This window comes from Megalobrama amblycephala, linkage group LG3 (genome assembly GCF_018812025.1).
Source record: "Megalobrama amblycephala isolate DHTTF-2021 linkage group LG3, ASM1881202v1, whole genome shotgun sequence".
In the NCBI taxonomy this organism is placed as follows: Eukaryota; Metazoa; Chordata; class Actinopteri; order Cypriniformes; family Xenocyprididae; genus Megalobrama; species Megalobrama amblycephala.
The window spans coordinates 7,982,326-8,009,178 of record NC_063046.1 but is presented as its reverse complement, the minus strand read 5'-3'; the positions used below and the strand labels follow the sequence as shown (position 1 = coordinate 8,009,178).

The 26,853-nt window shown below is 40.4% G+C and overlaps 1 protein-coding gene across 2 annotated transcripts; it reads right to left on the bottom strand.

Moving 5' to 3' along the window:
- Positions 1-566: 566 nt before the first annotated feature.
- slc25a22b (solute carrier family 25 member 22b) lies at positions 567-26,719 on the bottom strand. Of its 2 annotated transcripts, none has more exons than XM_048183685.1 (11): positions 26,308-26,719; positions 22,097-22,356; positions 19,845-19,970; positions 19,699-19,754; positions 19,474-19,564; positions 15,721-15,778; positions 14,274-14,334; positions 13,469-13,628; positions 13,208-13,362; positions 1,070-1,145; positions 567-961 (listed from the first exon to the last, which is right to left on the bottom strand). In XM_048183685.1, exons 2-11 carry the CDS (start codon positions 22,114-22,116, stop codon positions 808-810), a joined length of 957 nt encoding a protein of 318 aa, XP_048039642.1. In that variant the 5' UTR covers positions 22,117-22,356; positions 26,308-26,719; the 3' UTR covers positions 567-807. The 2 variants fall into 2 exon arrangements, with proteins under 2 accessions (XP_048039642.1, XP_048039641.1); XM_048183684.1 differs by lacking the exon at positions 26,308-26,719 and adding an exon at positions 26,137-26,289.
- Between the last annotated feature and the right edge of the window lie 134 nt (positions 26,720-26,853).

Genomic DNA, 26,853 nt, shown 5'->3' with positions numbered 1-26,853 from the left:
TTATTTGTGTTTTGTTTTTGCGCACAAAAGTATTCTTATCGCTTCATAACATTAAGGTTGAACCACTGCAGTCACATGACTGTTTTAACAATGTCTTTAGTGCCTTTCTGGACCTTGAAAGTGTTGATTATATTGCTGTCTAAGGAGGAGTCAGAGAACTCTCAGATTTCATCAAAAATATCTTAAATTGTGTTCTGAAGATGAATGAAGGTCTAACAGGTGTGGAACGTCATGAGGGTGAGTAATTAATCACAGAATTTTCATTTTTGGGTGAACTAACCCTTTAAGTTCCATTTCCATGGTAATGCAACGTCCAATGATACCTAATTTATGATTACTAAAATATATATAAGTGACCCACTACCAGGATACTGACAGGTAACAGGCTAAATACTGTCTGGATAGGCAGCTTTTGGAACAGAGCTATTGTCATCCTGTACTGATAGATGGTGCTGATGATGGAACCTGTTTTTAATGCTGATATAAAACCCACACTTTAAAAAAAAAAAAAAAAAAAAAAAGATTTTTTGTAAAGTTGTAAATAAAACAAAAATTACTGGAGTACATTTTACAAGAAAATACATTTCATTCCTTCTACTGTTATTACAAATTATTGCACTTAAATCAAAGTGTTACTTGCAGATTCTTTGTAATTATTTGTGAAACTTACTAACAACTGCTGAGTAAAAATTGTTTCTACATACATTTTTATTTTTAGTGCATAACAATTTATCATTTTATTAATATTGCTGCAGTTTGACTACAAGTAGCTGTTCCAAAATCAGCGGCTCCGTCCACAGTAAAGATTCAGTGTTTTTGTCCATGCAGGAGACTGAGAACAAATTCACCGACTCCTAGGAAATACACCACCTGTGCGACGCCGAACAGCGGAGCGATGACCAGTGCGCGACAGTACGCCCCCTTCAGGAACGCAGAGGGACCCTCGCGATGGAGAATCTTACTGTGGGGAAGATTACGAGATGTTTAGAGAATAAAAATAAGAAACAAAGTGATGAAAGACTTTTTTGTGTTATGGGGGGAATAAACTTGTATGTTAGAGTCAGTTTACCGGATACAGTCTCTCACTCCGCTGTAAGTGTCATCGTGACGTCCACGGGCCAAAGACTGAAGCCTGGTTTTTAGCACTGCAGCACAAACACACACACATACAAATGATTAGTTTGCATTCTAAAAAAATTCTGTCATCTATAAGAGACTAGATGAGTTTACATGGACCCTTATAGTGGACTTCACTGGGGTTCAACGGGTTGAAGGTCCAAATGTCAGTTTCAGTGCAGCTTCAAAGAGCTCTACATGATCCCAGACGAGGAATAAGAGTCTCATCTAGAGAAACCATCGGACATTTTCTAAAAAAATAAAAATGTTTATACTTTTATCCACAAATGCTCGTCTTGCGCTGCTCTGCGATGCGCCACGCATTACGTAATCACGTTGGAAAGTTGTAGGCGGAAGTACCGATCCAGTGTTTACAAAGCAATCATGCAAAGATTAAGTCAAACGACCTTTACAAAAAAAGGTAAAACAACGATGTCGGACATTTTGAAGTTGGAGGAGAAAATGAGATCTCTAGATTTTGCTCTACCACAGTACTTCCACCTACGTCACACGTGACCTTTCCAACATGATTATGTAATGCGTGGCAAAGCAGTGCAAGACGAGCATTTGTGGTTAAAAACTATATAAAGTTTTAAAAAATAACCAATGGTTTCTCTAGATGAGACTCTTATTCCTCGTCTGGGATCATGTAGAGCTCTTTGAAGCTGCACTGAAACTGACATTTGGACCTTCAACCCGTTGAACCCCAGTGAAGTCCACTATATGGAGAAAAATCCTGGAATGTTTTCCTCAAAAACCTTAATTTCTTTTCGACTGAAGAAAGAAAGACATGAACATCTTGGATGACATGGGGGTGAGAAAATTATCAGGAAATTTTAATTCTGAAGTGAACTAATCCTTTAAGCTTGACGTCGACTAGCCGCTGATCATGGCCTATAGAGGGCGCAACAGGATAAGAAATCTTTGAAGTCCACTTGTATGCTCCATATCCAACAGTTAAAATGACAAATAAATGCATACTCCGAGAACGCTCCACAAGATATTTTTGATCTGGATGATCAATATTGATCAGTGAATGCACATTTTAAACAGCTTATTGTACGCGCAGGTTAATCGCCGTTCTAAACGAATGCGCTGCTACATTGTAACACACACTAGGGCTGTCAAACGATTAATCACAATTAATCGCATACAAAATAAAAGTTTGAGTTTGCCTAATATATATGGGTGTACTGTGTGTAATTATTATGTATGTATAAATACAAACACATCCATGTATATATCTGAGAAATATTTACAAGTATATGTATTTATTTATATTTTTATATAATTTATATTATATATAAATACATTTTTTTGTACATAACATATTTCTCTTAAATATATACATTAATTTGTGTGTATTTATATATACATATTATTTACACACATTACTCACACATATATTATGCAAACTCAAACTTTTATTTTGTATGCGATTAATCGCGATTTGACAGCCCTAACACACACACAGTATAGCTAGTACATCACATGCAGATCGTACACACGGAAACATTTAGTAGAGCAGAAATGTATTGTCAACACTGTTCTGTGATTTATCAATAAAATAGCTCAGAAACTGAAAAGTTCTAGCATATATTCGTAGTAACTAAAACCCACAGCTTCACTATTAGTAGAGACGCTGCCAGCTAAAATGCATTCATATCAATGTAATCTTACTGTGCTACTTTATCTGTATCTGATTTAGAACGAGCAGAAATCTGCGAGAAATATAACAACCCAAAGACAAAAGAACTGATAAAAGTAAGCTGTTATGTAGGACAATAGCCTTGTGGGCAGCACTGTGTCATATGCCATAGCTGTGCACAAGGTTTCGAGTCTCAGCTCGAGGCTCAGGCTTATTTGTTCATTAATGACTTCATCATCAGCGACTAGTAGACGTCGAATCGACTTTAATCGCATAAATGTCGACTTAAAAAACATCTGACGTCGTTCAACCCCTACATGCACTGCAAAAAATGCTGTTCTTACTTAGAGTTTGTGTCTTGTTTCTAGTCAAAATATCTTAAAGTTCTTGAATCAAGAAGCATTTTCTTGACAAGTAAAAAACATTTTCTTGTTTTCAGGAAAAATAAGTCAAAATTGAGTCAGTTGTTCCTTAAAACAAGCAAAATAATCTGCCAATGGGGTAAGCAAAATAATCTTATTTCAAACTAAAAATAAGATATATAATCTTGTTTTCAGTTTGGATTAAGATTATTTTGCTTACCCCATTGGCAGATTATTTTGCTTGTTTTAAGGAAAAACTCGCTTAATTTTGACTTATTTTTCCTGAAAACAAGAAAATAATTTTTACTTGTCAAGAAAATGCTTCTTGATCTAAGAATTTTTAGATATTTGGACTGGAAACAAGACAAAAATTCTAAGTAAGAACAGCATTTTTTGCAGTGTGTTACGACGTCAGTCGGAATGAAATTTCATTCAGATTGTAATGGGGTGTTTTAAACACTTGATCGGTTTGAAAACTGGAACTGGAATGTTCTGCACATGTGCAGTGATGTAGAGATGGAGTAATGACATATGATGCACAGAATAAATAAATAAATAATAAATGACTGTCATGTCAATCTAATATCCTCTTCGTATGTGAAGTGGTGCAGGATAACATAGTCCCACCTGCTTCTGACTCTCATCCACAGACTCTCATCTTAAAATAAGCAGCATGGCACAAAGCTTCATGTGCTTGTCATCTCCTAATTAGAACCCGAATAGATCATTTAAAAAAACAAAAAAAACAAAACAACAAGAAGTGGTTAAAGGTCGGTTAGTATGTGCCAACAATGGGAAATTCTGTATATTCGTGCAGTGTGCGCAGGTCAAAAGATCAATTCCAATTTGAAGCTTGTGACATATAGGGTGCTTCTCAAATGGAAGGCTGCATATCTCAGCTGTCACCTCATCAAGCACCGCTGAAGGCCGTCTCAATCTGAAGGATCCTTGGAAGGCAACCTTCGTTTCACATCCTTCATTCAGCTTCATTCTTTCAAATAAAATTTTCCTGATAATTTACTCACCCCCATATCATCCAAAATGTTTATGTCTTTCTTTCTTCAGTTGAAAAGAAATGAAGGTTTTTGATGTACAAACCCGATTCCAAAAAAGTTGGGACACTGTACAAATTGTGAATAAAAAGAGAATGAAACATCATTTGTGGAAGTTTCAGATTTCAATATTTTATTTAGAATACAACATAGATGACATATCAAATGTATCATTTTAAAGGAAAAATAAGTTGATTTTAAATTTCATGGCATCATCACATCTCAAAAAAGTTGGGACAAGGCCATGTTTACCACTGTGTGGCATCCCCTCTTCTTTTTATAACAGTCTGCAAACGTCTGGGGACTGAGGAGACAAGTTGCTCAAGTTTAGGAATAGGAATGTTGTCCCATTCTTGTCTAATACAGGCTTCTAGTTGCTCAACTGTCTTAGGTCTTCTTTGTCGCATATTCCTCTTTATGATGCGCCAAATGTTTTCTATGGGTGAAAGATCTGGACTGCAGGCTGGCCATTTCAGTACCCGGATCCTTCTTCTACGCAGCCATGATGTTGTAATTGATGCAGTATGTGGTCTGGCATTGTCATGTTGGAAAATGCAAGGTCTTCCCTGAAAGAGACGACGTCTGGAGCATATGTTGTTCTAGAACTTGGATATACCTTTCAGCATTGATGGTGCCTTTCCAGATGTGTAAGCTGCCCATGCCACACGCACTCATGCAACACCATACCATCAGAGATGCAGGCTTCTGAACCGAGCGCTGATAACAACTTGGGTTGTCCTTGTCCTCTTTAGTCCGGATGACATGGCGTCCCAGTTTTCCAAAAAGAACTTCAAATTTTGATTCGTCTGACCACAGAACAGTTTTCCACTTTGCCACAGTCCATTTTAAATGAGCCTTGGCCCAGAGAAAATGCCTGCGCTTCTGGATCATGTTTAGATATGGCTTCTTTTTTGACCTATAGAGTTTTAGCCGGAAACGGCGAATGGCACGATGGATTGTGTTCACCGACAATGTTTTCTGGAAGTATTCCTGAGCCCATGTTGTGATTTCCATTACAGTGGTATTCCTGTATGTGATGCAGTGCCGTCTAAGGGCCCGAAGATCACGGGCATCCAGTATGGTTTTCCAGCCTTGACCCTTACGCACAGAGATTGTTCCAGATTCTCTGAATCTTTGGATGATATTATGTACTGTAGATGATGATAACTTCAAACTCTTTGCAATTTTTCTCTGAGAAACTCCTTTCTGATATTGCTCCACTATTTTTCGCCGCAGCATTGGGGGAATTGGTGATCCTCTGCCCACGGAAACATGTGTGACGTAGCCATGTGCACTTACTAGACATTCTCATTCTAGCGTTCAGTGCTGAGAAGTAGCCTACAAAGGACTGGACTACACTGTAAAAAAAGAATTGTTGGTTTAACTTAAAAAAGTAAGTTACCTGGTTTCCTTAAAATTTTGAGTTCATTGAAATTAAAAAATTGAGTTAATACAATGAAGGCGTTTGATTTAATCAACAGAAACTCAAAATATTATGTTTTCTGAACCACATTAAGTTGTTTTGACCAAAGAAAAAATGTTGTGATAACAAATCATGAAAATATTTTTTTACAGATACAATCTCACTAGGATGCAGCCGTCATTTTGAGAAGCACCCATAACTGCTCACATCAACCCCATCACCTTATTTAGCGTTCATGTAAACACTGCAATCGAAAACACACAAAAAAGGTGTCCATGTAAACTTAGCTACTGCTGGCATTGTAAAGATATTTATGACATGATGTAATGTTTGCTGAGGATTCTTTTAGGGGGAAAAGGGAAACTTTTTTATACCACATTTGCCACTTGATACTTAGGCTGCCAGCTGCTGGAGCAGGTCTTACGGGTGTGAAACGACATGAAAGTGAGTAATTAATGACAGAAATTTCATTTTTGGGTTAACTAACCCTTTAAGAGCTAAAATGAAATATCAGATGCAATCACTTTGATATTGGCTTACTGACATATGACTTAATTGCATTTCAAAAATTTTTTTTTTTTGTCATAATAAAGTGTCACACACTATTACACACATACCAATCTTTTGTGATTTGTTTTTCATTCTAAGATTACTTTTGAACTGTTTGGGTGTAAGACACTAAAATAGGGGAAAACTGTACCCTAAATTTGATGTTAAATTTTAAAAAATTGTATAGATAGATAGATATTTTAATCTAATAGAAGAGTTTTTTTTAACCTGATATCTGTGTGTTGTGTATTTTTATGTTTGTCATGTGTTAGCTTAGCAACTGAAATCAACTCTAATTTCCTGTGTACTTCATGTGAGGAGCACTATTTGTATAATGAATGGAGGTATCATATATGGTCTGTAGAGTGTCCTAAATCAGTCATTTATGAGACTCCATTTCAGTTCGGATGCTGTAGGCCATAGACAAAAATGCAGCTAACTATATTTAGGAAAACAATCTTGATCTTTTGAGGAGTAAACACTGATGATTCAACTAAATGAACACATTCCCAACATTTCCTTATTTTTTAGGATTTTTGTGGATTATGCCCAATCAATCCTGGATTTTGGCTCCATTAAATTTTATGGTCAATGTGAAATTAGATTTCTAGTTGTTTCACATTCACTACTGTTCAAAAGTTTTTTTTTGTTTGTTTTTTAAACAAATTAATACTTTTATTCAACAAGGATGCATTAAATTAATCAAAAGTGACAGTAAAGACAATGTTACAAAGATTATACTTCAAATAAATGCTTTCCTTTTGAACTTTCTATTCAACAAGCCAAGCAATAATAAAAAAAATAAAACCATCTCGAGATTAAAGTTGTTAAATTTTGAGAAAAAAATTGTTAAATTTTGAGAAAAAAGTCTAAATAAAATGTTGAGAATAAACTCATTAAATTACGAGAAAAAACTCGTTGTTATGATATAGACACGGAGGCAGAGGTAAAAGCAATCCAGGTGAGTTTTATTGAACAATATGAAGAGCACAGAGTGAAAGTAGTGGATATCAGGTTCTTGAGAGATGAATAGAAAGTGATACTGTCCTTGTTTGACTTGCAGATCCGTGAGCTGAGATGATATGGAGGGAGACGTTGGAGACACTCACACACACAGGTAGGTAAGCACACAAAGGGACCAGGAGACGAAGGAGATGAAGGAGATCGCTGGAGCAGGTAAGTAAGTCGATAGGGAGTCCTTGAGGTAAGCATACAAGTGCTGTAGTGCAAACGAGACCGGACAGTGAGTGTGTGTGAGTGTGGTGGCTTTATAGTGCTGGTGATTGCAGAGTGAATGAGATGCAGGTGGCGGTGATTAGTATGCTGGTGATTGAGTGCGTGGGTACTGTGGTGAGGTGGAGCCTGGCGTGTCTGTGACAGTACCCCCCCTCCCACGGCCCGCTCCTGAGGGCCGTGGACCCCGACGTCGTGGTGGTCTTCCCCTGGGTCGCGGGGCAGGTCTGTCTGGATGGTTGGTATGGAAGTTCTGTAACAGAAGAGGATCAAGGATATCATTCCTGGGAACCCATGAGCGTTCTTCGGGACCATAGTCCTCCCAGTCCACGAGGTACTCGAGTTTACCACCACGGCGCCGGGAATCCAGGATCTCGTGGACCACGTAGGCTGTGCCGTCCTCTAGAAGAAGTGGAAGGGGGGGCTCGGCGGCTGCCACGTCAGGCTCTGTGGAGGGAACAACAGAAGGGTGGTGAGGTTTGAGTAGAGACACGTGAAATGTGGGATGGATTCTACTATACTGTGCCGGGAGTTGGAGACGATAGGTGACGGGGTTGATCTGCCGAAGGATGGTGAACGGGCCAATGAAGCGGGGACTCAGCTTCTTGCAGGGCAGACGCATCCTGATGTCCCGTGTGGACAGCCAGACCTTCTGCCCCGGCTGGTAGACAGGAGCCTCGGAGCGTCGAAGGTCGGCTGCCATCTTGCGTCTGCGCAGGGCCCTCTGCAGCTGGTGGTGAGCTGAGTCCCACACCCTCTCGCTCTCCCGGAACCAGTGGTCGACTGCCGGAACGTTGGAGGGTTCCCCGTCCCAGGGGAACATCGGGGGTTGGTAGCCGAGTACGCACTGGAAGGGTGTTAGTCCAGTTGAGGCTTGGCGGAGGGAGTTCTGTGCGTACTCGGCCCAACCCAGGTACTGGTTCCAGGAGTTCTGGTGGCCGTGACAGAAGGTACGCAGGAAGCGGCCGATCTCCTGGATCTTCCGTTCCGTCTGCCCGTTCGACTGAGGATGGTATCCAGACGATAGGCTGACGGCCACACCCAGGAGGGAGAAGAAGGCTTTCCAGACGTGGGAGACAAATTGGGGTCCTCTGTCGGAGACGATGTCTTCAGGTAATCCATAATAGCGAAAAAACATGATTGAACATTAGTTCTGCAGTAGCCATGGCGGTAGGCAGACCCTCCAGGGGTATCAAACGGCAGGACTTTGAGAAGCGGTCCACCACCACCAGGATGCATGTGTGACCGTCAGACTCGGGGAGATCGGTGACGAAGTCCACTCCCAGGTGTGACCAGGGTCTCTCAGGAACGGGCAGAGGAAAGAGCTTGCCGGTTGGAAGATGGCGTGGGCTCTTGGAGATGGCGCACTCCCTGCAGCCCTGCACGTACCTCCTGACGTCGTTGGCCATGTTGGGCCACCAGAAGCGTTGTTTGAGCAACGAGAGGGTCTCCTTGACCCCCGGGTGACCAGTGCCAAGTGATGAGTGGATGCTGTGCAGGAGTGGAGTGCGACGTGCCCGTGTGACGTATTGCAAGCCTTGAGGGCAACCCGGCGGAGTGCGTGTGGAGGCATTGGAGGAGGGAATGGTTTCTTCGGACCACTGGATGGGGCTCACGAAGATGGACTCCGGCAGAATTGTATCAGGCTCTTCGGGCTTCTCCTCAGGAGCATAGAGGCGAGACAGAGCGTCAGCTTTAGTATTCTTAGAACCAGGGCGGTAGGAGATGGAGAAGTTGAATCTAGAGAAGAACATGGCCCAGCGAGCTTGGCGGGGGTTGAGTCTCTTAGCGGCCTTTAGATATTCAAGGTTCTTGTGATCGGTGAGAACTTGAAAAGGGTGAGTTGCTCCCTCCAACCAATGCCTCCACTCCTCGAGGGCAAGCTTGACGGCCAGGAGTTCGCGGTCACCGATGTCGTAGTTGACCTCCGCCGGGTTGAGCTTGCGGGAGAAGAAGGCGCATGGATGGAGTCTACTTGGTACCCCCTGCTGCTGGGATAGGACCGCTCCCACTCCGGTGGTAGATGCGTCCACTTCCACGATAAACGGGAGATCCGGGTTAGGGTGGACGAGGAGGGGAGCGGTGGTGAAGGCTCTTTTCAGGGTTTCAAAGGCGTTGGTGGCTTGTGAAGACCAGGACAGAGACTTGGGCTGGTGACGGAGTAGGTTGGTGAGTGGACAGACGATAGTACTGTAATTTTTGATGAACCGGCGGTAGAAGTTGGAGAAACCTAGGAATCGTTGGAGTTCTTTGATGGTAGTAGGAATGGGCCAGGACTGTATAGCGGAGACCTTCCCCTCGTCCATCCGGATGCCACTGTGATCAATTACGTACCCCAGGAACTGGACGGAGGGTTGGTGAAATGAGCATTTTTCAGCCTTGAGGAAGAGATGGAACTGCCGTAAGCGCTGGAGGACCTCCGCAACGTGGTGGCGATGTTCGGCCAAGCTCCGGGAGTAGATGAGGATGTCATCGATATATACCAGAACGAACTTATGGAGAAACTCCCGGAGCACCTCGTGGATGAAATCCTGGAATACGGAGGGGGCGTTGACCAGGCCATACGGCATGACGAGATACTCGTAGTGTCCTGTGGGCGTGACAAAGGCGGTCTTCCACTCGTCCCCCTCACGTATCCGGATGAGGTTGTACGCGCTGCGGAGGTCCAACTTGGTGAACACAGTGGCACCGCGGAGATGTTCCAGGGCCGCTGGGACGAGGGGAAGTGGGTAGCGGAATTTTACGGTGATCTTGTTGAGGGCACGGTAGTCGATGCAGGGCCTCAAGCCTCCGTCCTTCTTAGCCACAAAAAAGAAGCTTGAAGCAGCAGGGGAAGTAGACGGACGGATGTAACCCTGTTCGAGTGCTTCCTGGATGTAGTCCTCCATGGCCTTCTCCTCCGGTATTGACAGGGGGTATATGCGTCCCCTGGGCACTGGTTCACCCGGTAGCAGATCGATGGCGCAGTCCCATGGCCGGTGTGGAGGAAGCTTGGAGGCGCGTTGCGGGCAGAACACGTCACTGAAGGGGGCGTAGTCCGGGGGAACATCCACGGAGCGCTTCTCGACCGGGCTCTCGATGGACGTGGCGTTGACGAGTAGAGACTGGGGTAGTGGAGATTTCGGAACAGGAAGCGCTGGGAAGCAGTCTGGGAAGCAGTGATCGCCCCACTTCAGGACTTCGCCCGTGCGCCAGGAGATGTTGGGGTTATGTTGTTCCAGCCACGGGCGCCCTAGAACCACGTCAGCGGTGGATTCCTCCAGAACCAGCAGATGGATGTGTTCCGAGTGGAGGACGCCGACTCCAAGTTGAAGTGGTCCCACGCAGTGACGGATGTGTTTACGGCTCAGGGGTTTGCCCGTGATGGAGTGGATTTGATAGCTCGTCGGTGAAGGAGAGACCTTGAGTTGGAGTTGTCTACAGAGGGCGCCTGAGATGAAGTTTCCGGCTGACCCTGAATCAAGGAGCGCCACCACTGGAACAGAGATATTTACAGCAGTAAGGGTTACAATGGTAGTGAGCGGTTTCATTTTCTGAATGGAGGGAAATATTGCACTCACCACGGGTCGAGGAGGACGTGTTGGGCATGTGGAGAGATTATGCCCCATAGCTCCGCAATAAAGACAAAGATTCAGGGTCAGCCTTCTCTGTCTTTCGTTAGGGGTGAGACGAGAATGATCAATTTGCATGGGTTCTGGAGCTGGTTCTGGGGAGCTGACGGGTTCGGACCGACGGAGGAGGTTGGTGATGGATGACTGGCCCTGGTGCTCCTGGATACACGACTGCATACGGGACCCCACGCGGATGGCGAGTTGGATGAAGCGTTCTAATCCCATGGAGTCCTCGTATGCAGCGAGATGCAGCCGCACGGTAGGTTCCAGCCCCTGACGGAAAGTGGTGATGAGGGCTTGCTCGTTCCAACCGCTGGTGGCGGCTAGCGTTCGAAACTGCAAGGCATATTCGTTAACAGAGAGATTTCTTTGTTTTAGATTATAGAGTTTCTCACCAGTCGAGGAATCTGTCAGAGGTTTCCCAAATACTTCCCGGAAGTGGGAGACGAACGCCGAATAGGATTTGACGACTGGGCCTTTTTGGGTCCATAGCGAATCTGCCCATTGAAGAGCCTTCCCTTGCAGTTGTGAAATAATGAACGCTATTTTAGCTGTATCAGTGGTGTAGAGGTGCGGCTGCATCTCCAGGACCAGTTCACATTGGAGAAGGAATCCGCTGCATTCCTCCGCCGATCCAGAGTAGGGCGCCGGTTTGGCCATGGGACTGGCGGTGAATGCAGGTGAAGGAGTAGTGCTGGCGGGTGCGGAGACAGCCGTGTTGGAGGGTGACGATGTAGAGGGTTGTGGTGTGAGTGCTCGACGCAGCGCGTCCACGAGCTCCTGGAAAGGATCGTTGGTGCTCATGCCGTGAAGTTGTTATGGTCCGGTCTTCTGTTATGATATAGACACGGAGGCAGAGGTAAAAGCAATCCAGGTGAGTTTTATTGAACAATATGAAGAGCACAGAGTGAAAGTAGTGGATATCAGGTTCTTGAGAGATGAATAGAAAGTGATACTGTCCTTGTTTGACTTGCAGATCCGTGAGCTGAGATGATATGGAGGGAGACGTTGGAGACACTCACACACACAGGTAGGTAAGCACACAAAGGGACCAGGAGACGAAGGAGATGAAGGAGATCGCTGGAGCAGGTAAGTAAGTCGATAGGGAGTCCTTGAGGTAAGCATACAAGTGCTGTAGTGCAAACGAGACCGGACAGTGAGTGTGTGTGAGTGTGGTGGCTTTATAGTGCTGGTGATTGCAGAGTGAATGAGATGCAGGTGGCGGTGATTAGTATGCTGGTGATTGAGTGCGTGGGTACTGTGGTGAGGTGGAGCCTGGCGTGTCTGTGACACTCGTTAAATTTCGAGAAAAAAGTCGAAATAAAATGTTGAGAATAAAGTCATTAAATTACGAGAAAATAGTCGTTAAATTACGAGAAAAAACTCATTAAATTTCGAGAAAAAAGTCGAGATAAAATGTTGAGAATAAACTCATTAAATTACGAGAAAAAACTCATTAAATTTTTTAAAGAAAAATGTCATGATAAAATGTTGAGAATAAACTCATTAAATTACGAGAAAAAACTCGTTAAATTTCGAGAAAAAAGTCAAAATAAAATGTTGAGAATAAAGTCATTAAATTACGAGAAAAAAGTCATTAAATTACGAGAAAAAACTCATTAAATTTCGAGAAAAAAGTCGAGATAAAATGTTGAGAATAAAGTAATTAAATTACGAGAAAAAACTTGTTAAATTTCGAGAAAAAAGTCGAGATAAAATGTTGAGAATAAAGTCATTAAATTATGAGAATAAAGTCATTAAATTACAAGAAAAAAGTCGTTAAATTATGAGAACAAATTCGTAATTTAACGAATTTGTTCTCGTAATTTAACGACTTTTTTCTCGTAATTTAACGAGTTTATTCTCAACATTTTATCTCGACTTTTTTCTCAAAATTTAACGAGTTTTTTCTCGAAATTTAACAACTTTAATCTCGAGATGGTTTTATTTTTTTATTATTGCTTGGCCCTAATCCTCTTCCGTATATATCAGCATTGATAATAATCCGAAATGTTTCTTGAGCATCAAATCATCAAATTAGAATAAGGATCATGTGACACTGAAGACTGGAGTAATGATGCTGAAAATTCAGTTTAGGAATAATTTTAAAATATATCCAGTCATTTTAAATTGTCGTAATATTTCACAATGTTGCTGTTTTTATTTTTTGAATTCATCAAATAAATGCAGTCATACAATGCAGACCATCTCACCGTCCACAGGGTTGACCGCGACAGCCGCAGTGCAGCCTGCCAGACAGCCAGAGAGGAAGGAGATGTAAAATGGAGCTGAACCATCAGTGTTCCTCCTGCCCAGGCTATTCAGGTTAGCAAACAGTGGGAAGTAGATGATGGAAAAGGGCACATCCCTGAGGGAGAGAAAGAGAGAGATCTCACTAGTGTCAGATAAAGGACGGAGAGAAAGCACATTATGACAAAAAGCGTCCCACAGTTTGAGTGACTTTGTCAGACTACCGTAATAGAGTGGCCCCCAGTCCCGTGTAGAGACCAGCGATGCCTTTGTCCTTCAGCAGATCTCTAGAGAGTTGGAGCGCTGTGGGAGACTTCAGCTGGACAACATTCACTTTGGCCCCGCCTCCTCCACCATGCTGGCCAATTAGCTTCCTCTGAGCCTCTGTCAGAAACATAGCATATTAATCATACTATTTCTGCAGTATACTGTCCAAAAGCTTGGTCAGTAAGACTTTTTAATATTAATACTTCTATTTATTTAGCACGTTCTATTTTCAAAAAATCCTGAAAAAATGGATCACGATTCCCACAAAATCATTAAGCATCATTAATAATAATTTCAAAATGTAATTGTTGCTTTATGCATGTTGTTTTACACACTATTAATTATAATAACTATTATTTACATGTCCGGAATCAAATTGTAGTGAACTGCATACACCACTATCTCTGTGTGTGTGTGTGTGTATGTATATCCATACATTATATATAAATTATATATATTATGTAGCAATGTTTCATGCTGTTCTATGCTACAATGTTGTCACATGTCCACATTTCATGTTTCATGCAGCAAGTGCTGTCCTGTAATGATCTACGGTTGATATTGTGTTCAAGGTCATTTTAAGTGCATTGCATTGTGGGATGCAACATTACATGTAGTGTACATTTTGCCAAATGTAGTATATCATCCAGTATCCTGTACATACAGACATTTTGTATGTTTCACACAATACATATTGCACAGCACATTGCAGAAATAGTATGCATAGCATGGCAGTAAAACAGAACGTTTTATATCTTTCACCTATTCTGCCGGCATCCTGCAACTGGATCTTGAGCATCTCCATAGGAGTGGTTACAATCACCTGACAAAACACAGACGGCAGAGAGACCGATGTTAGTTATGGTAGTAACATTGAAGGAATGTTTAGGGTTCAATATTAAGTGTAACTTTGACGATTTTCAACCTGTTTTGTATTGTTCCAGTGTCTGTAGTATATGTAAATGAACAATGTTTACTCATTCTCTGTTACCTGGACTGAGAAATTCACGTTTATTTTTCACGTTTATTTTGACAGCTCCAGGGCAAACTACAGATTATTCTTCTGCATTTTTGTAACCCTGCCCACTAACAGTTATTGTAAGAGTAGGTTTATCATTGAATATTTTATTGTACTTTGTCTACTCTTTAAACATCATTATGGTAAAAACAGAACACTATGGCAACAGCTTTCTTATCTGCATCTCATCTGTTTGACCTAAAACACTGTGTTCGTGGTCATCCAGTTTGAAATGTCGACTACAAACACGGATGTTTTTCAGATTTTCCGTCACAGTGTTCTCTCCGTATTTATGATTCTTTGCAGCCAAATGCACCGGATCCTTCACAGGAAACTAAAAGTAATTCACTCCCGCTAAACGCTTACTCTTTAAATTTTGACTAAAAGTTTGCTAAGAAGTATTTCCTACTAAAGCAAGGTGGTATATTTGACTCTGGTAAGCGTATCCATAGCAGACTGGTGGGAGTGGCCTTGGACGACAACATGCCCAGAGCATTATGGGTGTTGAAGTTTTTCTACCTATTTGGCAAAATGTAAGACAACAGCATCCTTCTGTTTTTCTCTAGTCAGGTAGCACCGATTTCAATTTTTTTCAATTTTTTCCCTTTAATTATCTCATTTAAGAAACTAATACTTTCAGCAAGGATGCATTAAATAGATCGAAAGGAAACAGTAAAGACAAAAACATTATGTTCTTTTGAACTTTCTATTCATAAAGAATCAGTTTCCAGAAAAAATATTAAGCAGCACAACTGTTTTCAACATTGATAATAATCATAAATGAATGATTATAATCATATTAGAATGATCATGTGATACTGAAGACTGAAAATTCAGCTTTGATCACAGGAATAAATTCAATTTTAAAATGTATTAAAATAGAAAACAGTTATTTAAAATAATAATAGTAATAATATTTCACAATATTACTGTTTTACTGTATTTTTAATCAAACAAATGTAACCTCGGTGAGCATAAGAAAACAAAGAAGTCTTTCAAACAAAAACACAGGCCTGGATATTCTGTCAAACATCTGTTTTTTATATGGGGTTGCAACAACATAGTAAATTTGCATTTTGGGAGCACTATTCCTTTTAAGTTGTATTAAAGCCAGACGTTACTTTAAGCAAGTAAAGTTTTGTGTGTGTGAGAAATGTGGGTCATTTAAGTGCAGCAGAGAGAGTGACTAACTTGGCAGGTACCCGCCCCGCAGCCAGCTAACATTTCTCCAAACAACGTCAACTTCTGTCTGGGAGAGAGCCAGAAAAACAGAAAGATAAAGAGGGAGAGAAAAGGAAGGAGCATTATTTTTAGATGACGATAAGACCATTTCCTCTGTAAACAAGAAGATCTGGGGTCTGACCCTTACCGTACGTGATGACATCACACACCCAAACACACACTCACACACATTTATTTGAATAATTTATCCGTTCATTGCCGTCTACTGGACTGTATTAATCAATAATTTAGCAGTCTAGCTATTAGTCACCACAGAGATGCTCACAGAGCTCCAGGTATTCAAGGTGTACTGACTCAAACCGCAATATCTATCTATAATGCAGAAGCTTATGGACGGCTTTTATCAGATCAGCTCTGTTTTCAAAACTCTGTGTGCAAATCCAGCGGTGGATTCATTCCCTTAAAAAATAAGAAGTAGATCTGAGACTTCGTCCAGCCTACATTATGCCCTCAGCAAAAAAAGAATAAATTAAAAAATGAGCATTCCTCTTTCTAAATCAGTGCAACTGTTAAATAAGTTATTACTTCCATTACGTTCCACTGCTGAGCACATTCCCTGTAAATGAGTCATGCAAATGAGCAAATGAATTCATTTAAATGAATACAAATCACTATATAATGAAGGTTTATTCTGAAAGGTTGAACTTTGGTTGTACAAAAGGGTAATTCCATAAATGTCAGATTGTTGCAAGTTGTCACGTGTATTTAGAGGCCAAGCACTGAAAGTGCATAGGCACCAATCGTTAGTGTTCATATTCGTATTCTTCTTCTGCAATTGAGTCTATGGCAGCCCATTTAACCGCTTGCGGGAAAGTTTGGCACACATTTAGAGGACAGTCTGAACATTAACCACAGCAATTTTGGAGTCTCTAACTCAATCTCTCTAGCACCACCAACTGTCCAACTTAATAACTTTTGAACCATTTTGAATTTTTTTAACTACTCCTAGGCCGTTGCTCAAATTCTCATTAAAACTGAACCAGATCTTCTTCAGACCATGGTGACAAAAAGTTAAGGAATTCAAGTTGATTTGTCAGCTTGAAATAAGTGAAGTTCACAATGTAATTTCGGGAGGAGTGAACCCATCTAATCTTTCAATTAGAGAAATTCAAACATAATCTCAAGAGGAGGGAACCCTAATCTTTCAATTACGTCCAGAGCATATAAGCAGCTACTCAGCCTGCTCTGGAATCAGTTGTTTCGATATCCCTCCACCTCCCCAACTCCACCACATAATTTAGGCATCTCATCTATCGTACTCCTCTTCCAGGCACTAGTAGTCCCTGTGGGGTATATCCAAGCTCGAGTTGAAGCTGCTTCCTCGAGCCCCTCCACAGCGGACAGCAAGCCAAATGCGCTTAACCTTATTAGCTTAAAGATTTTATGAAGAAACGAACTCGTGAAATACTTTGAATGTTGCGTTCCTATCGGACTTATGGTGGCAACCTGAATCGTAACAAAGCACTGTTCGCCAGAGGAGGACTGGTCCCCCGACTAAACCTGGTTTCTCCCAAGGTTTTTTTCTCTTTCTTAACACCTATTTGCCACCTGATGTCACCTGTTGGAGTTTGGGTTCCTTGCCGCTGTTGCCTTTGGCTTGCTTGGTTGGGGACACTTGACATTTGATATTCAACAGTGCTTTGATCTGCCTGCATTGACACTATTCTTTAAGAGCTGCTGTGCAGCCAAAATTATGTACCAGTTATCACTGTATAGCTGCTTTGACACAATCTGCATTGTAAAAAGCGCTATATAAATAAAGGTGACTTGACTTGTCGAACTGTTTCAAATAACATGCAAAAGAATTCAAATAAGAGTGCGCCAAAATGGATTTAAGGCTATATCTCTGCAACGCTTTATCATATTCTTACCAAACTTGGTGTGTGTTATGACAATCATGAGGATACCTGAATAGTTTTGGTGCAGTGTCACCTAGTAGTCAGGAGATATTAAAAAATTGACATTTTTGCTCATAATGAATGGCTTGTCCAAAAACAAACACAAAACTGGTCTCTTTAGATTCGGTGCATAATGCCAAGTTGAACAATACCCATTTTTCCCATATCGGCAATTTTGAATTTTGTCGTAAAATGCTATATTTTACGAATGCATTAATATCATTACGAGGCTCAATAAAGGGGCTTTCACACCAGAGGAACCTTTTCATAGTTCCTAGAACTATTAGCTGAAGTACCTGGATTTTGCCATGTTCGCAACACAGGAACTAGGAACGATTTTAGTTCTAGGAACTCGTTTTGGAGGAACTAAATTAGCTCCTACTTCAGAGTAGGGTCTAAATCAGCACTATAGGAACTACCAGTGACATAAGTGCAAGTTGATTGGTCAAACACAAGTCAAACACCGGCACCCGCCATTTTTACAAAGCAGTGTAAACATATTTACTTCACGAACATGGAAAACAGTGATAACAGCATTTACCTGCTGTCTGCAGGGTTGTGATCTTTTCTTCACTTTGATGATATGTAATACTGAATGTTGTCATAGGAGATTTCTCTCTTAGCCCCACTTTTTGCTCTTTCAGTCGAGTAAATTATGCGTTTACATTCCATCTCCGTTATCACGAAACCCACGACACACAACAAACACAGCTCCGATCACGGCATCCACTATCCACAGGTTTTTAGCGTTTGTAAATGGCGCGCTTAAAGACGCCGCTGTCGGCCACTTCAGAGTTCCTATTCCCGGTGCAAATGCAACCAGGAACATGGCCCGGGGGAGAAATGAGTTCTCGGGGAACTAGAGCCTAGAACTGAGTTCCTAGAACTATTTGGTATGAAAGCCCCTTAAGTGTCATCAGCATCAAGCCCTGAACGTACTCAAAAAGTTTTGAGACAGCGCCACCTTGTGGTCAAAAGTTATAATTAAATTTCCAGAAATGCTAATAACTTTTGATTCAATTTTGATGAAAAAAAACAGCGCCACCTATTGGTCGAAAGTGATAAACCATTAAATCATATTACGAGTGACTGTATTTATGATTTTCGGCCCTTTTATTAAAATTATCTTAAAATGTCTTTAATTGCTTATTGTTGCAGTTGGTCTGATGCTCCTAGCCATGGTGACTTATTGTACCTTCTTTATGTTTGGCCCATTAAATGCTGCTTGCGGCTATATTTTATAATAAAAAATTCTATTCTACTCTTTTAAATTAAATTTAGCTTAAAAGTCCTTTAAATAACAGTTATGTTGTGGAAGATGGCTGTTTTATTTTAGGTAGTATTGCTTATTTCAAACAAAAGTATTCTACTCAAATTATGTCAATTGTGTAATGATTTACCCCATATAGTATAGTGTCAAACAGTGTGTATTTTTCTGGGGGGGAAAAAATGGAAATGTTCAATTGCTTTTTTGTAGTTAAGAATATTAAGTTCTGTACTTTTTATTACATAAATTTACCTAAAAAAACTACCCTTTGAAATTTACATGGTTAAAAAGTAAAACAGCTAACCACATATAGTAATATAATTATATATATTTCGGATATAGTAATATAATATAATTATATAAACTGAGAATGTACTTAAATTTTATGTAATTGTAAATACCTGACTGTACCTCAATGTTTTTTTAAATTGCACAATTCAAATTTAAACATCGAAATAATATAAATAGATGTGAGAAATTACATTGTTTGTTGTTTTTTCCCCCATATATTTATGTAAAAAGTGTTTTTATTCTCACCCATCCTTGGAGAGCTGGTGTCTGAAGAAATCATTGGCTGCCAGTTTAATGGCCTTTTCTGGAGTTACCAGAGTCAGATTAACAGCTGCTCCTAGAGACAAAAGTGTGAAGGAAAGATATCAAGAAGAAAAAGGGGATAAATAATGGAGTTTTTCCAAGCTTAAACACTTCCAAATGATATGAAACCAACATATACATTAAGAAACAGTATCACATTGTGATCACCTCTGTACATCCCACAGAATCCTTCTGATCGGATAGTTTTTATCAGACAATCGGACCTGTGAATGAAACACATCCACACACATATATGCATGTACACAAGCACAGGAATTAATTTACTCAGACAATGAAAGCAGCATAAAACATACATGCTAGTGTAGATGCGAGATCCGTTTTGCTGGTTTTGGAGGCGTGTTTTTGCCAGATCAATTGGAAACACGCAAGTGACACCAATCAATCCAGCAATGCCTCCATTAATGAGTTTAGCTGGCAGGCTGAAACAACAATACAGATTACTGGTGTACAAAAGGAACCACACTATCTAAAAAGAGTTCAACCTATTTGGGAAAGCATCGTCTTCAAAGGCCACATATTAAGTTACATTAATCACTAAAAAACATGTGGAAACATCTAAATTAACTGGATTAACAAAATCAATAAAATTGAATAAGTTGTCAGTAAAAGTAATTCATAAGGGTCAGATCAAGTAGCAATAGCTAATGGCCTGACTCTACACAAGTACATTAAAAAACATCAACACAAATGCATCATATTATGTGTTTCAGAAATGAGAATCATATTGAAAAAGCTGGTTATGGTTAGGCAAACTGTTCGCTATCCAACTAAGAACACATCTAATTGAATGGCACGTTATGAATCATATTAAAGATGAAGCAAATATTTTTTCCCATGTTAAAATACTATCCTGTTTTTGTGTACTTGTATTGTTTGTATTATTACTCTACAACATAGGCAGAGGGTGTGTAAGGCTGGGCAAAGCTTAGCCTTTCCCTGGCCATGGACTTGTTCAGACTAGCCTGAAAATTTCTCACTCAAACCACTGCCTGCTGCTGCTGCTTCTTGTTGCTTTTAGAGGGAAAAGCTGCCAATTCCTGCAGGTCTAGAATCAGTTTTCTCTGTAATAATAGCATACTGGTGAAACAGATTTGGCAAACGATACAGTGCTAACTGTGTTTGCACTGTGGAAACCGTCAAAGGTTTCTATTTACAATGTGTTTTGGCAGCATTGGGCAATAGCCAATCACAAACATATCTGTTGGCAGCCCATAGAACTGCTTTTGGGAAAGTTATGAAATATGGCACACATGTAGAGAACAGTCTAAACATTAACTACAGCAATTTTGGAGTCTCTAACTCAATTCCTCTAGCGCCACCAACTGTCCAAAGTTGCACTCACGTTTATTCTAATAACTTTTGAACCATAAGGGCTAGAAACAAAATACTTTTTTCCTCTGATTTTTAATTTTTTGAACTACTCCTAATCCAATTTCATAAAATTTGAACCAGATCATCTTCAGACACCATTTGTGTCTTTCTCAAATAACGCGCATAAGAATTCAACGAAGAGCACGCCAAAATGGATTTTAGGCTATATCTCTGCAACGCTTTAGCGTATTCTGACCAAACTTGACAAGGTCAATATGACAATATGACTATGACAATCATGACCTGAGGATACCTGAACAATTTTGGTGCAGTGCCACCTAGTGGTCAGGATTTTTGAAAAATTGACATTTTTGCTTATAACTTCTGAACAGTTTGGCCAAAAAAACAACAACACTAATCTATTTAGATTCAGTGCAGCATCCCAAGTCAAGCAATACCAAATTCCCCATATTTGGAAATGTTTAAATTTGACATAAAATGCTATATTTTGCGAACACATTGGTGTATCTTTACAAAACTCAAGTATCATCTGCATCATGCTCTGAAGGTACTTTTTTTGAGACAGCGTCACCTTGTGGTCTAAAATGCTAATAACTTTTGATTAAAATTTGATAAAAAAAACAAAGTTGATGGCATGATGCCAAAACGACTCTAAGGCTGTATCTCTGCAATGCTGTGTTTGCGCTCTGGAAAGCGTCAAAGGTTTCTATTTACAACATGTTTTTGCAGCGTTGAGCAGAGTAGCCAATCACAAACATATCTGTTAATTTTTTAACGCAATGGCCAATCAGAGGCGTTTAAATTAGCACTGAACAAAAACTCCAGAGATTGAGCGGTGAGTGGATTCTGAGTTCTTCGCGCTCACAAATCCTCTCATTATATCAAACAAAGTGTAGACATTATGTAAGAGATTCATTGATCTACTACTTGCCCTGTGTATAGGAACTTTAGTGATTATACAGGGAACGCTCTTTGAGTACTTTCTGCCATGCCAAATCTCGCATACAGTAAGCTTGGTTTTCTGTTAAAATGAACAGTGGTTTGTGAATGTAAATGCTTTAATAAATAACTTATCGGGAGCATTTATGCTGGGAAGTGTAGGTTGTGCGGCATTGTGTTTTTAAAAGGGAAGCACATCTCAGCAGTCGGTTAACCCTCCACCCATGCTCTATACAGTGATTATTAGCTATTTTCCTCTATAAATAAAACTCACCTGATTTGCTTTTCAGCCATTTAAAATGAAGACAAATCAATGTCACAGAGCAGATTTTATGGAATGATATTTGTACATATTTTGAGTGTCAAATCTTGATGGTAACTGAATTTTGTGTGGCTGATATTGAGATCCAGCACGTTTCTATTACTGTTCCAGGTTGTGCAGTATGTACTCAGCAGGGATGTCCAACATGGCCAGAGAGAAGATGGAGATGAGCCGAACTTCAGGCTGCTTTACAGACTCTCTCTGAATAATGCCTAGAAACATCACAACAAACCTCTCCATTATTATCAAACCAATCATTCACAGATACACATCTCATGTGTTACTGGTGTTTTTGTTTTCTCTCTATACTACTAATCTGTATTTTAGCAGACAATTTTATCCATTTTATCAATATATACAGTAGTGGCCCCTTATTCAAATATTATTAAAAATTTGTTAAAGATTTTGTAAGCATATTACGTAGTTGTGTTTGGAGTCAGTTGTTTTATTTGTAATATCGCAATGAAACATGCCAAATTGTGCAGACATAATTTTTGTCATGGCTGTCATAAAAAAAATAAAAAAATAAATAAAAATAAATAAATAAATAAACAAGAGAGAACCAACAATATATTAATAATTGATGTTGTAGTCAATTCATGCATTTTCTATGCATTTTTATATGCATTTTTCTTTGTATAAATGCATTGAAATGTGTGTGTGTGTGTGTGTGTGTATATATATATATATATACACACACACACACACACACACACATTTCTATGCATTTATATATATATATATACTGTAGCATGCTTATAACTAAAAACAGTGGGCTAAGATAAATTAATTAAATGTATATATTTTTTAAAACTTACAAACTCATACAAATATGCTTTGCGGGTAAATTTATTTGTATTTTGTAAATGCATTTATTGTATTAGGGATGTTTTCAGAGATATTTTTACAGGACAACAAGACAAAGATACTGAGAAAATTTGTATTTATTCACTTATTTATTTTATTGCAGTGCTGCATGAAAACTGTAAAATGCCCAAGGATATAGAGTGAGTTTCTGAGTTTCTGTGGCCATGGCAACTGCTACAAACATCACAATGTTTTCTGGACTTCAAAACCATGTGCAACGAAGTCAGGGAATCGACAATTTAGAGCAGCAGGATGCAGGATCAAAGACGGACTGTGACAGCACAGATGCCATCAAAGCTGCTCACGTTCACTTTGGCCCGCACTAGTATCCATTAGCAAAAATGCAGCACAGTAAGAAATATCAAAATAATACCAGAGACAATGGCAGGATCTGCTCGACTCTGTTCTGTATTCAGAGGGTCTCTCTAGATGTGGTTTGGTGTGTGAAAGCTTGATAAAAGCAGATTTAGTATGTGTGTGTGTGTGTGTGTGTGTGTGTGTGTGTGTGTGTGTGTAATGGGAAAATGACATGTGACACTCTTGCTTTTGTTAATACTTCCTAATTCTGCTCATTGATACTCGTCTGACCCAACCTTAAGCTTTGTGCTTTTTTATGAATAATACAACCATCTCCCTCTGTTTCTGTGTGTGCATGTGTGTGTGAGAGAGAGAGCGAGAGAGGAACATTATATAACTTGCTGAGTTATAAATCTAATATCCACATGAATTACTGAAATTTTCAAGAAACAGCATGAAAAATATGCCTAGTGGAAACTTTAGAAAAAAATAAGTCAGATTTGTTTTCTTATTCAACAAAGTCTGAATTATGAAAAGAGGTGTAGCTAACCTTCAGAAAATGTTGTTTTTTTCACCTTAGTGTCACGTAGCTGTATTCACAGAGAGAATGTGTGATGTAGGAAGATTTACAAAACTTGTAATAAACACTAGGAACAATGAAGGCACTACAAACTTAAAATATAACTGTAACACAGGACAATGGACTGAGGAAAACCAGGGGCTTAAATACACAGGGTGAGTTCATTAAGTGAAAAAGAAACAGGTGCCTAACTAATCAGAAAGAAACTAATAATGACCGGGAACACAGGTAAAACAGGAACAGAGGAAAATCAAAACCAAAACACTATGAAACTAAACTAGACTAGTAAGACCACCCTCCTGGATGGCACGTCCAACAGAGGAGGGAGGGTGGGGGCTCTGGAGGTGGTCTAAAGGCTGGAAACAGACAGATACTGGGAGGAGCTGGCAGAGGGGAACACCAGATGGAGATGACGGAGGAAGGAGCCAGGGAGGGGATGCTGGAGGGGAGATTTCTGGCGACCAAGAGCACAGCCAGGACGAAGGCCCACAGCAGAACCAATGGTGGGAGGAGCCAGGGTGGAGTCAGATGTCCAACCACCAGCGATGGAGCCAGGAGATTTGGAAACCCAGGTGGAGCCAAGAAGACAGAGACCGGGAAACACCGTAGATCCTGGAGGCCAAGGCAGAGCTGTGGTGATGAGTGGCAGAGGTGGAGCCAGGGTGCTGGAAGACTGAGGTAGAGCCGGTGGGACTGAGGACCAAGGTGGAGCTGGAGGAAAGGCAGAGATGATAGAGGAAGGAGCCAGGGAGGAGATAGCTGGTGACCCAAAGCACGGCCAGGACCAAGGCCCATGGCAGGGTGGAGTCAGATGTCCAACCACCAGTGGTGGAGCCTGGAGAGTTGGAGCTGAGGAAACATAGAGACATGGTGACACCGTAGATCCTGGAGGCCAAGACAGAGCTGCAGTGACGGGCAGCTGAGGTGGATCCAGGGTGCCGTAGGGCCGAGGTGGAGCCAAAGGAAGGTGAAGCCGAAGGGGTGGAGAGACGAGGCGTAGCTTAAGGCCATCTGTCTGTGATGTAGGCAGAGCGATGACTGACAAAGGTAGTGCCATGGGGACAAGGGATCCCAGTGGAGCCGTAAGGACGACGTTCCCAGGCGGAGCCGAGGAGAAATAGAAACAGGGCAATACCGTAGATCCTGGAGGCCAGAGCGTAGCCGCTGTGATGAGCAGCCAGGGTGGTGGAAGACTGACACGGAGAATTATGGCACTGAGGACCAAGGAAGAGCTGGAGGGAAGGCGGAGCCCTGCAGAGTCAAAGGGGTGGAGGGACAAAGTGCAGCTGAAGGCCCAGAAGTCTATGACGAAGGCAGAGCGACAACTTACCAAGGCAGTGCTGGAGTGACAAGAGAGCTAGGTGGAGCCATAAGGATGACAATCCCATGCGGAGGCCAAGGAGGTATAGATACAGGGCAATACCATAGATCCAGGAGTGCCAGAAGACTTACACAAAATAAGTTTAGCCTGAATGTTCGAATATTCAGTTTAAAACCCTGGTTTGTGTTATTGTTTTTTTTTTCTAACATTAAATATTACATGAAATAACATAAAACTTATAAACATTTTAACAATTCCAATAACATAAAATATTCAGGAAACCTGTTAGTTGATGCTTATTTTCAAAGAGACTTAAAATGCATTAAAGCTATAAATTTAATGTAAACAATGTTTGGGAATCAAAGCCAAGATCTTTGTGTTGATATAGCCGTGTTGTACTAGTTGAGTTAGAGAAACATAACTAAAACATTACCAACTTGACAACTGAGGATTTATGGTAATTAAAATGACTCTTTAAAAAGTACAAATGAAAAACTTCCTAAAGAGCAGCTTTTTTTTAGAGGCACTTGTATATCAAAACAAGTTTTTTTTGTTTTTTTTTAAACCAACTCAAAGAAAAGAAAAAAAATCACAAAAAAGTTCATTTTAATATCACAACTGACAGCAAGGAAATTAAACTGAGATCACATGGAAACCAGCCTTTTCTTCTGAGAAAAAGACCCCACAAATCCCACAAGTCTCTCAAACTACTCAAATTTGCCAAGATAGTAAAGTCTGCAATCAAATGTCAATAATCTCAATATATAATTGAGATTATATATACATAACTTCTCATCAGATTCCTCTAAAACCAACTGATCCGAGTTGTAATTTGCAATAATGGATCCATTTACAACTCTATACAAATATCTCATTTGTGTCTATTCTTATTAATCCTAAATAATTATAGACCAAATTAATACTTACAGGAAACTCCAGTGAGAACTCCATTAAGTCTCCTAAGATATGAACAAGCAACTGTGCGATATATTTTTCTTCTGGGTAAAGGCTTGGCGGTTTTTATTCTGTGCACTACAGCTAAAACAAGCCTGTTGAATGATGTGACAAATAAAACTCTGGCAAAGCCAGCAAACTCACATTTATCCTGAATCCACAGGCAGTCTCCACAATGCATCCCATTGAGAGATTATGTTCGGAAATTCAAAACCAGCCATTGATAAGACTTACAGGAACAGAGGCTGTTAGTGTACAAGGCAGGAGAGAGAAAGTAAATATAAGGGTGTTCAAAGAACCTGGGAGGGAAGATGAGAAGATGAGAGCAGAGCCCTAAAAGAGTCCCACAGACATTAGACTTCAATTTTCTCTCTGCTTTTCTTTGTTTCCCTCAATAGAAGCAGATTTATGCATTTCAATTTCTTATTTGTCTCAGCAGTCTGATTCAATACAGCAGGCCCCTAAAAAGATATTTGGACAAAATATCTGCAAGCAAATGCTGCAGAAGCGTTTATCAGAACTAAATTTGCTTTTCTCCATCATGTTTGTGGCTGTCGGTTTTCCTCAAGTCTAGGTGTCTTACATCACATTAACTATGCACTAAAACCTTTGCAACATTCGGATAAACATCACAATACCGAGTGTCAGAGTACGATATTGCTTTTATGCAGCAGTTTAATAAATAAGACG

What these genes read in the sequence shown, in the direction of transcription:
- slc25a22b (XM_048183685.1), bottom strand. Translation starts at nt 22,116, where the DNA reads ATGGCTGAAAAGCAAATCAG. An exon ending in ATTCTGTGGGATGTACAGAG is followed by an intron (nt 19,565 to 19,698) that starts GTGATCACAATG and finishes TTTTGTCTCTAG; the next exon opens with GAGCAGCTGTTAATCTGACT. An exon ending in CACCAGCTCTCCAAGGATGG is followed by an intron (nt 15,779 to 19,473) that starts GTGAGAATAAAA and finishes GCTCTCTCCCAG; the next exon opens with ACAGAAGTTGACGTTGTTTG.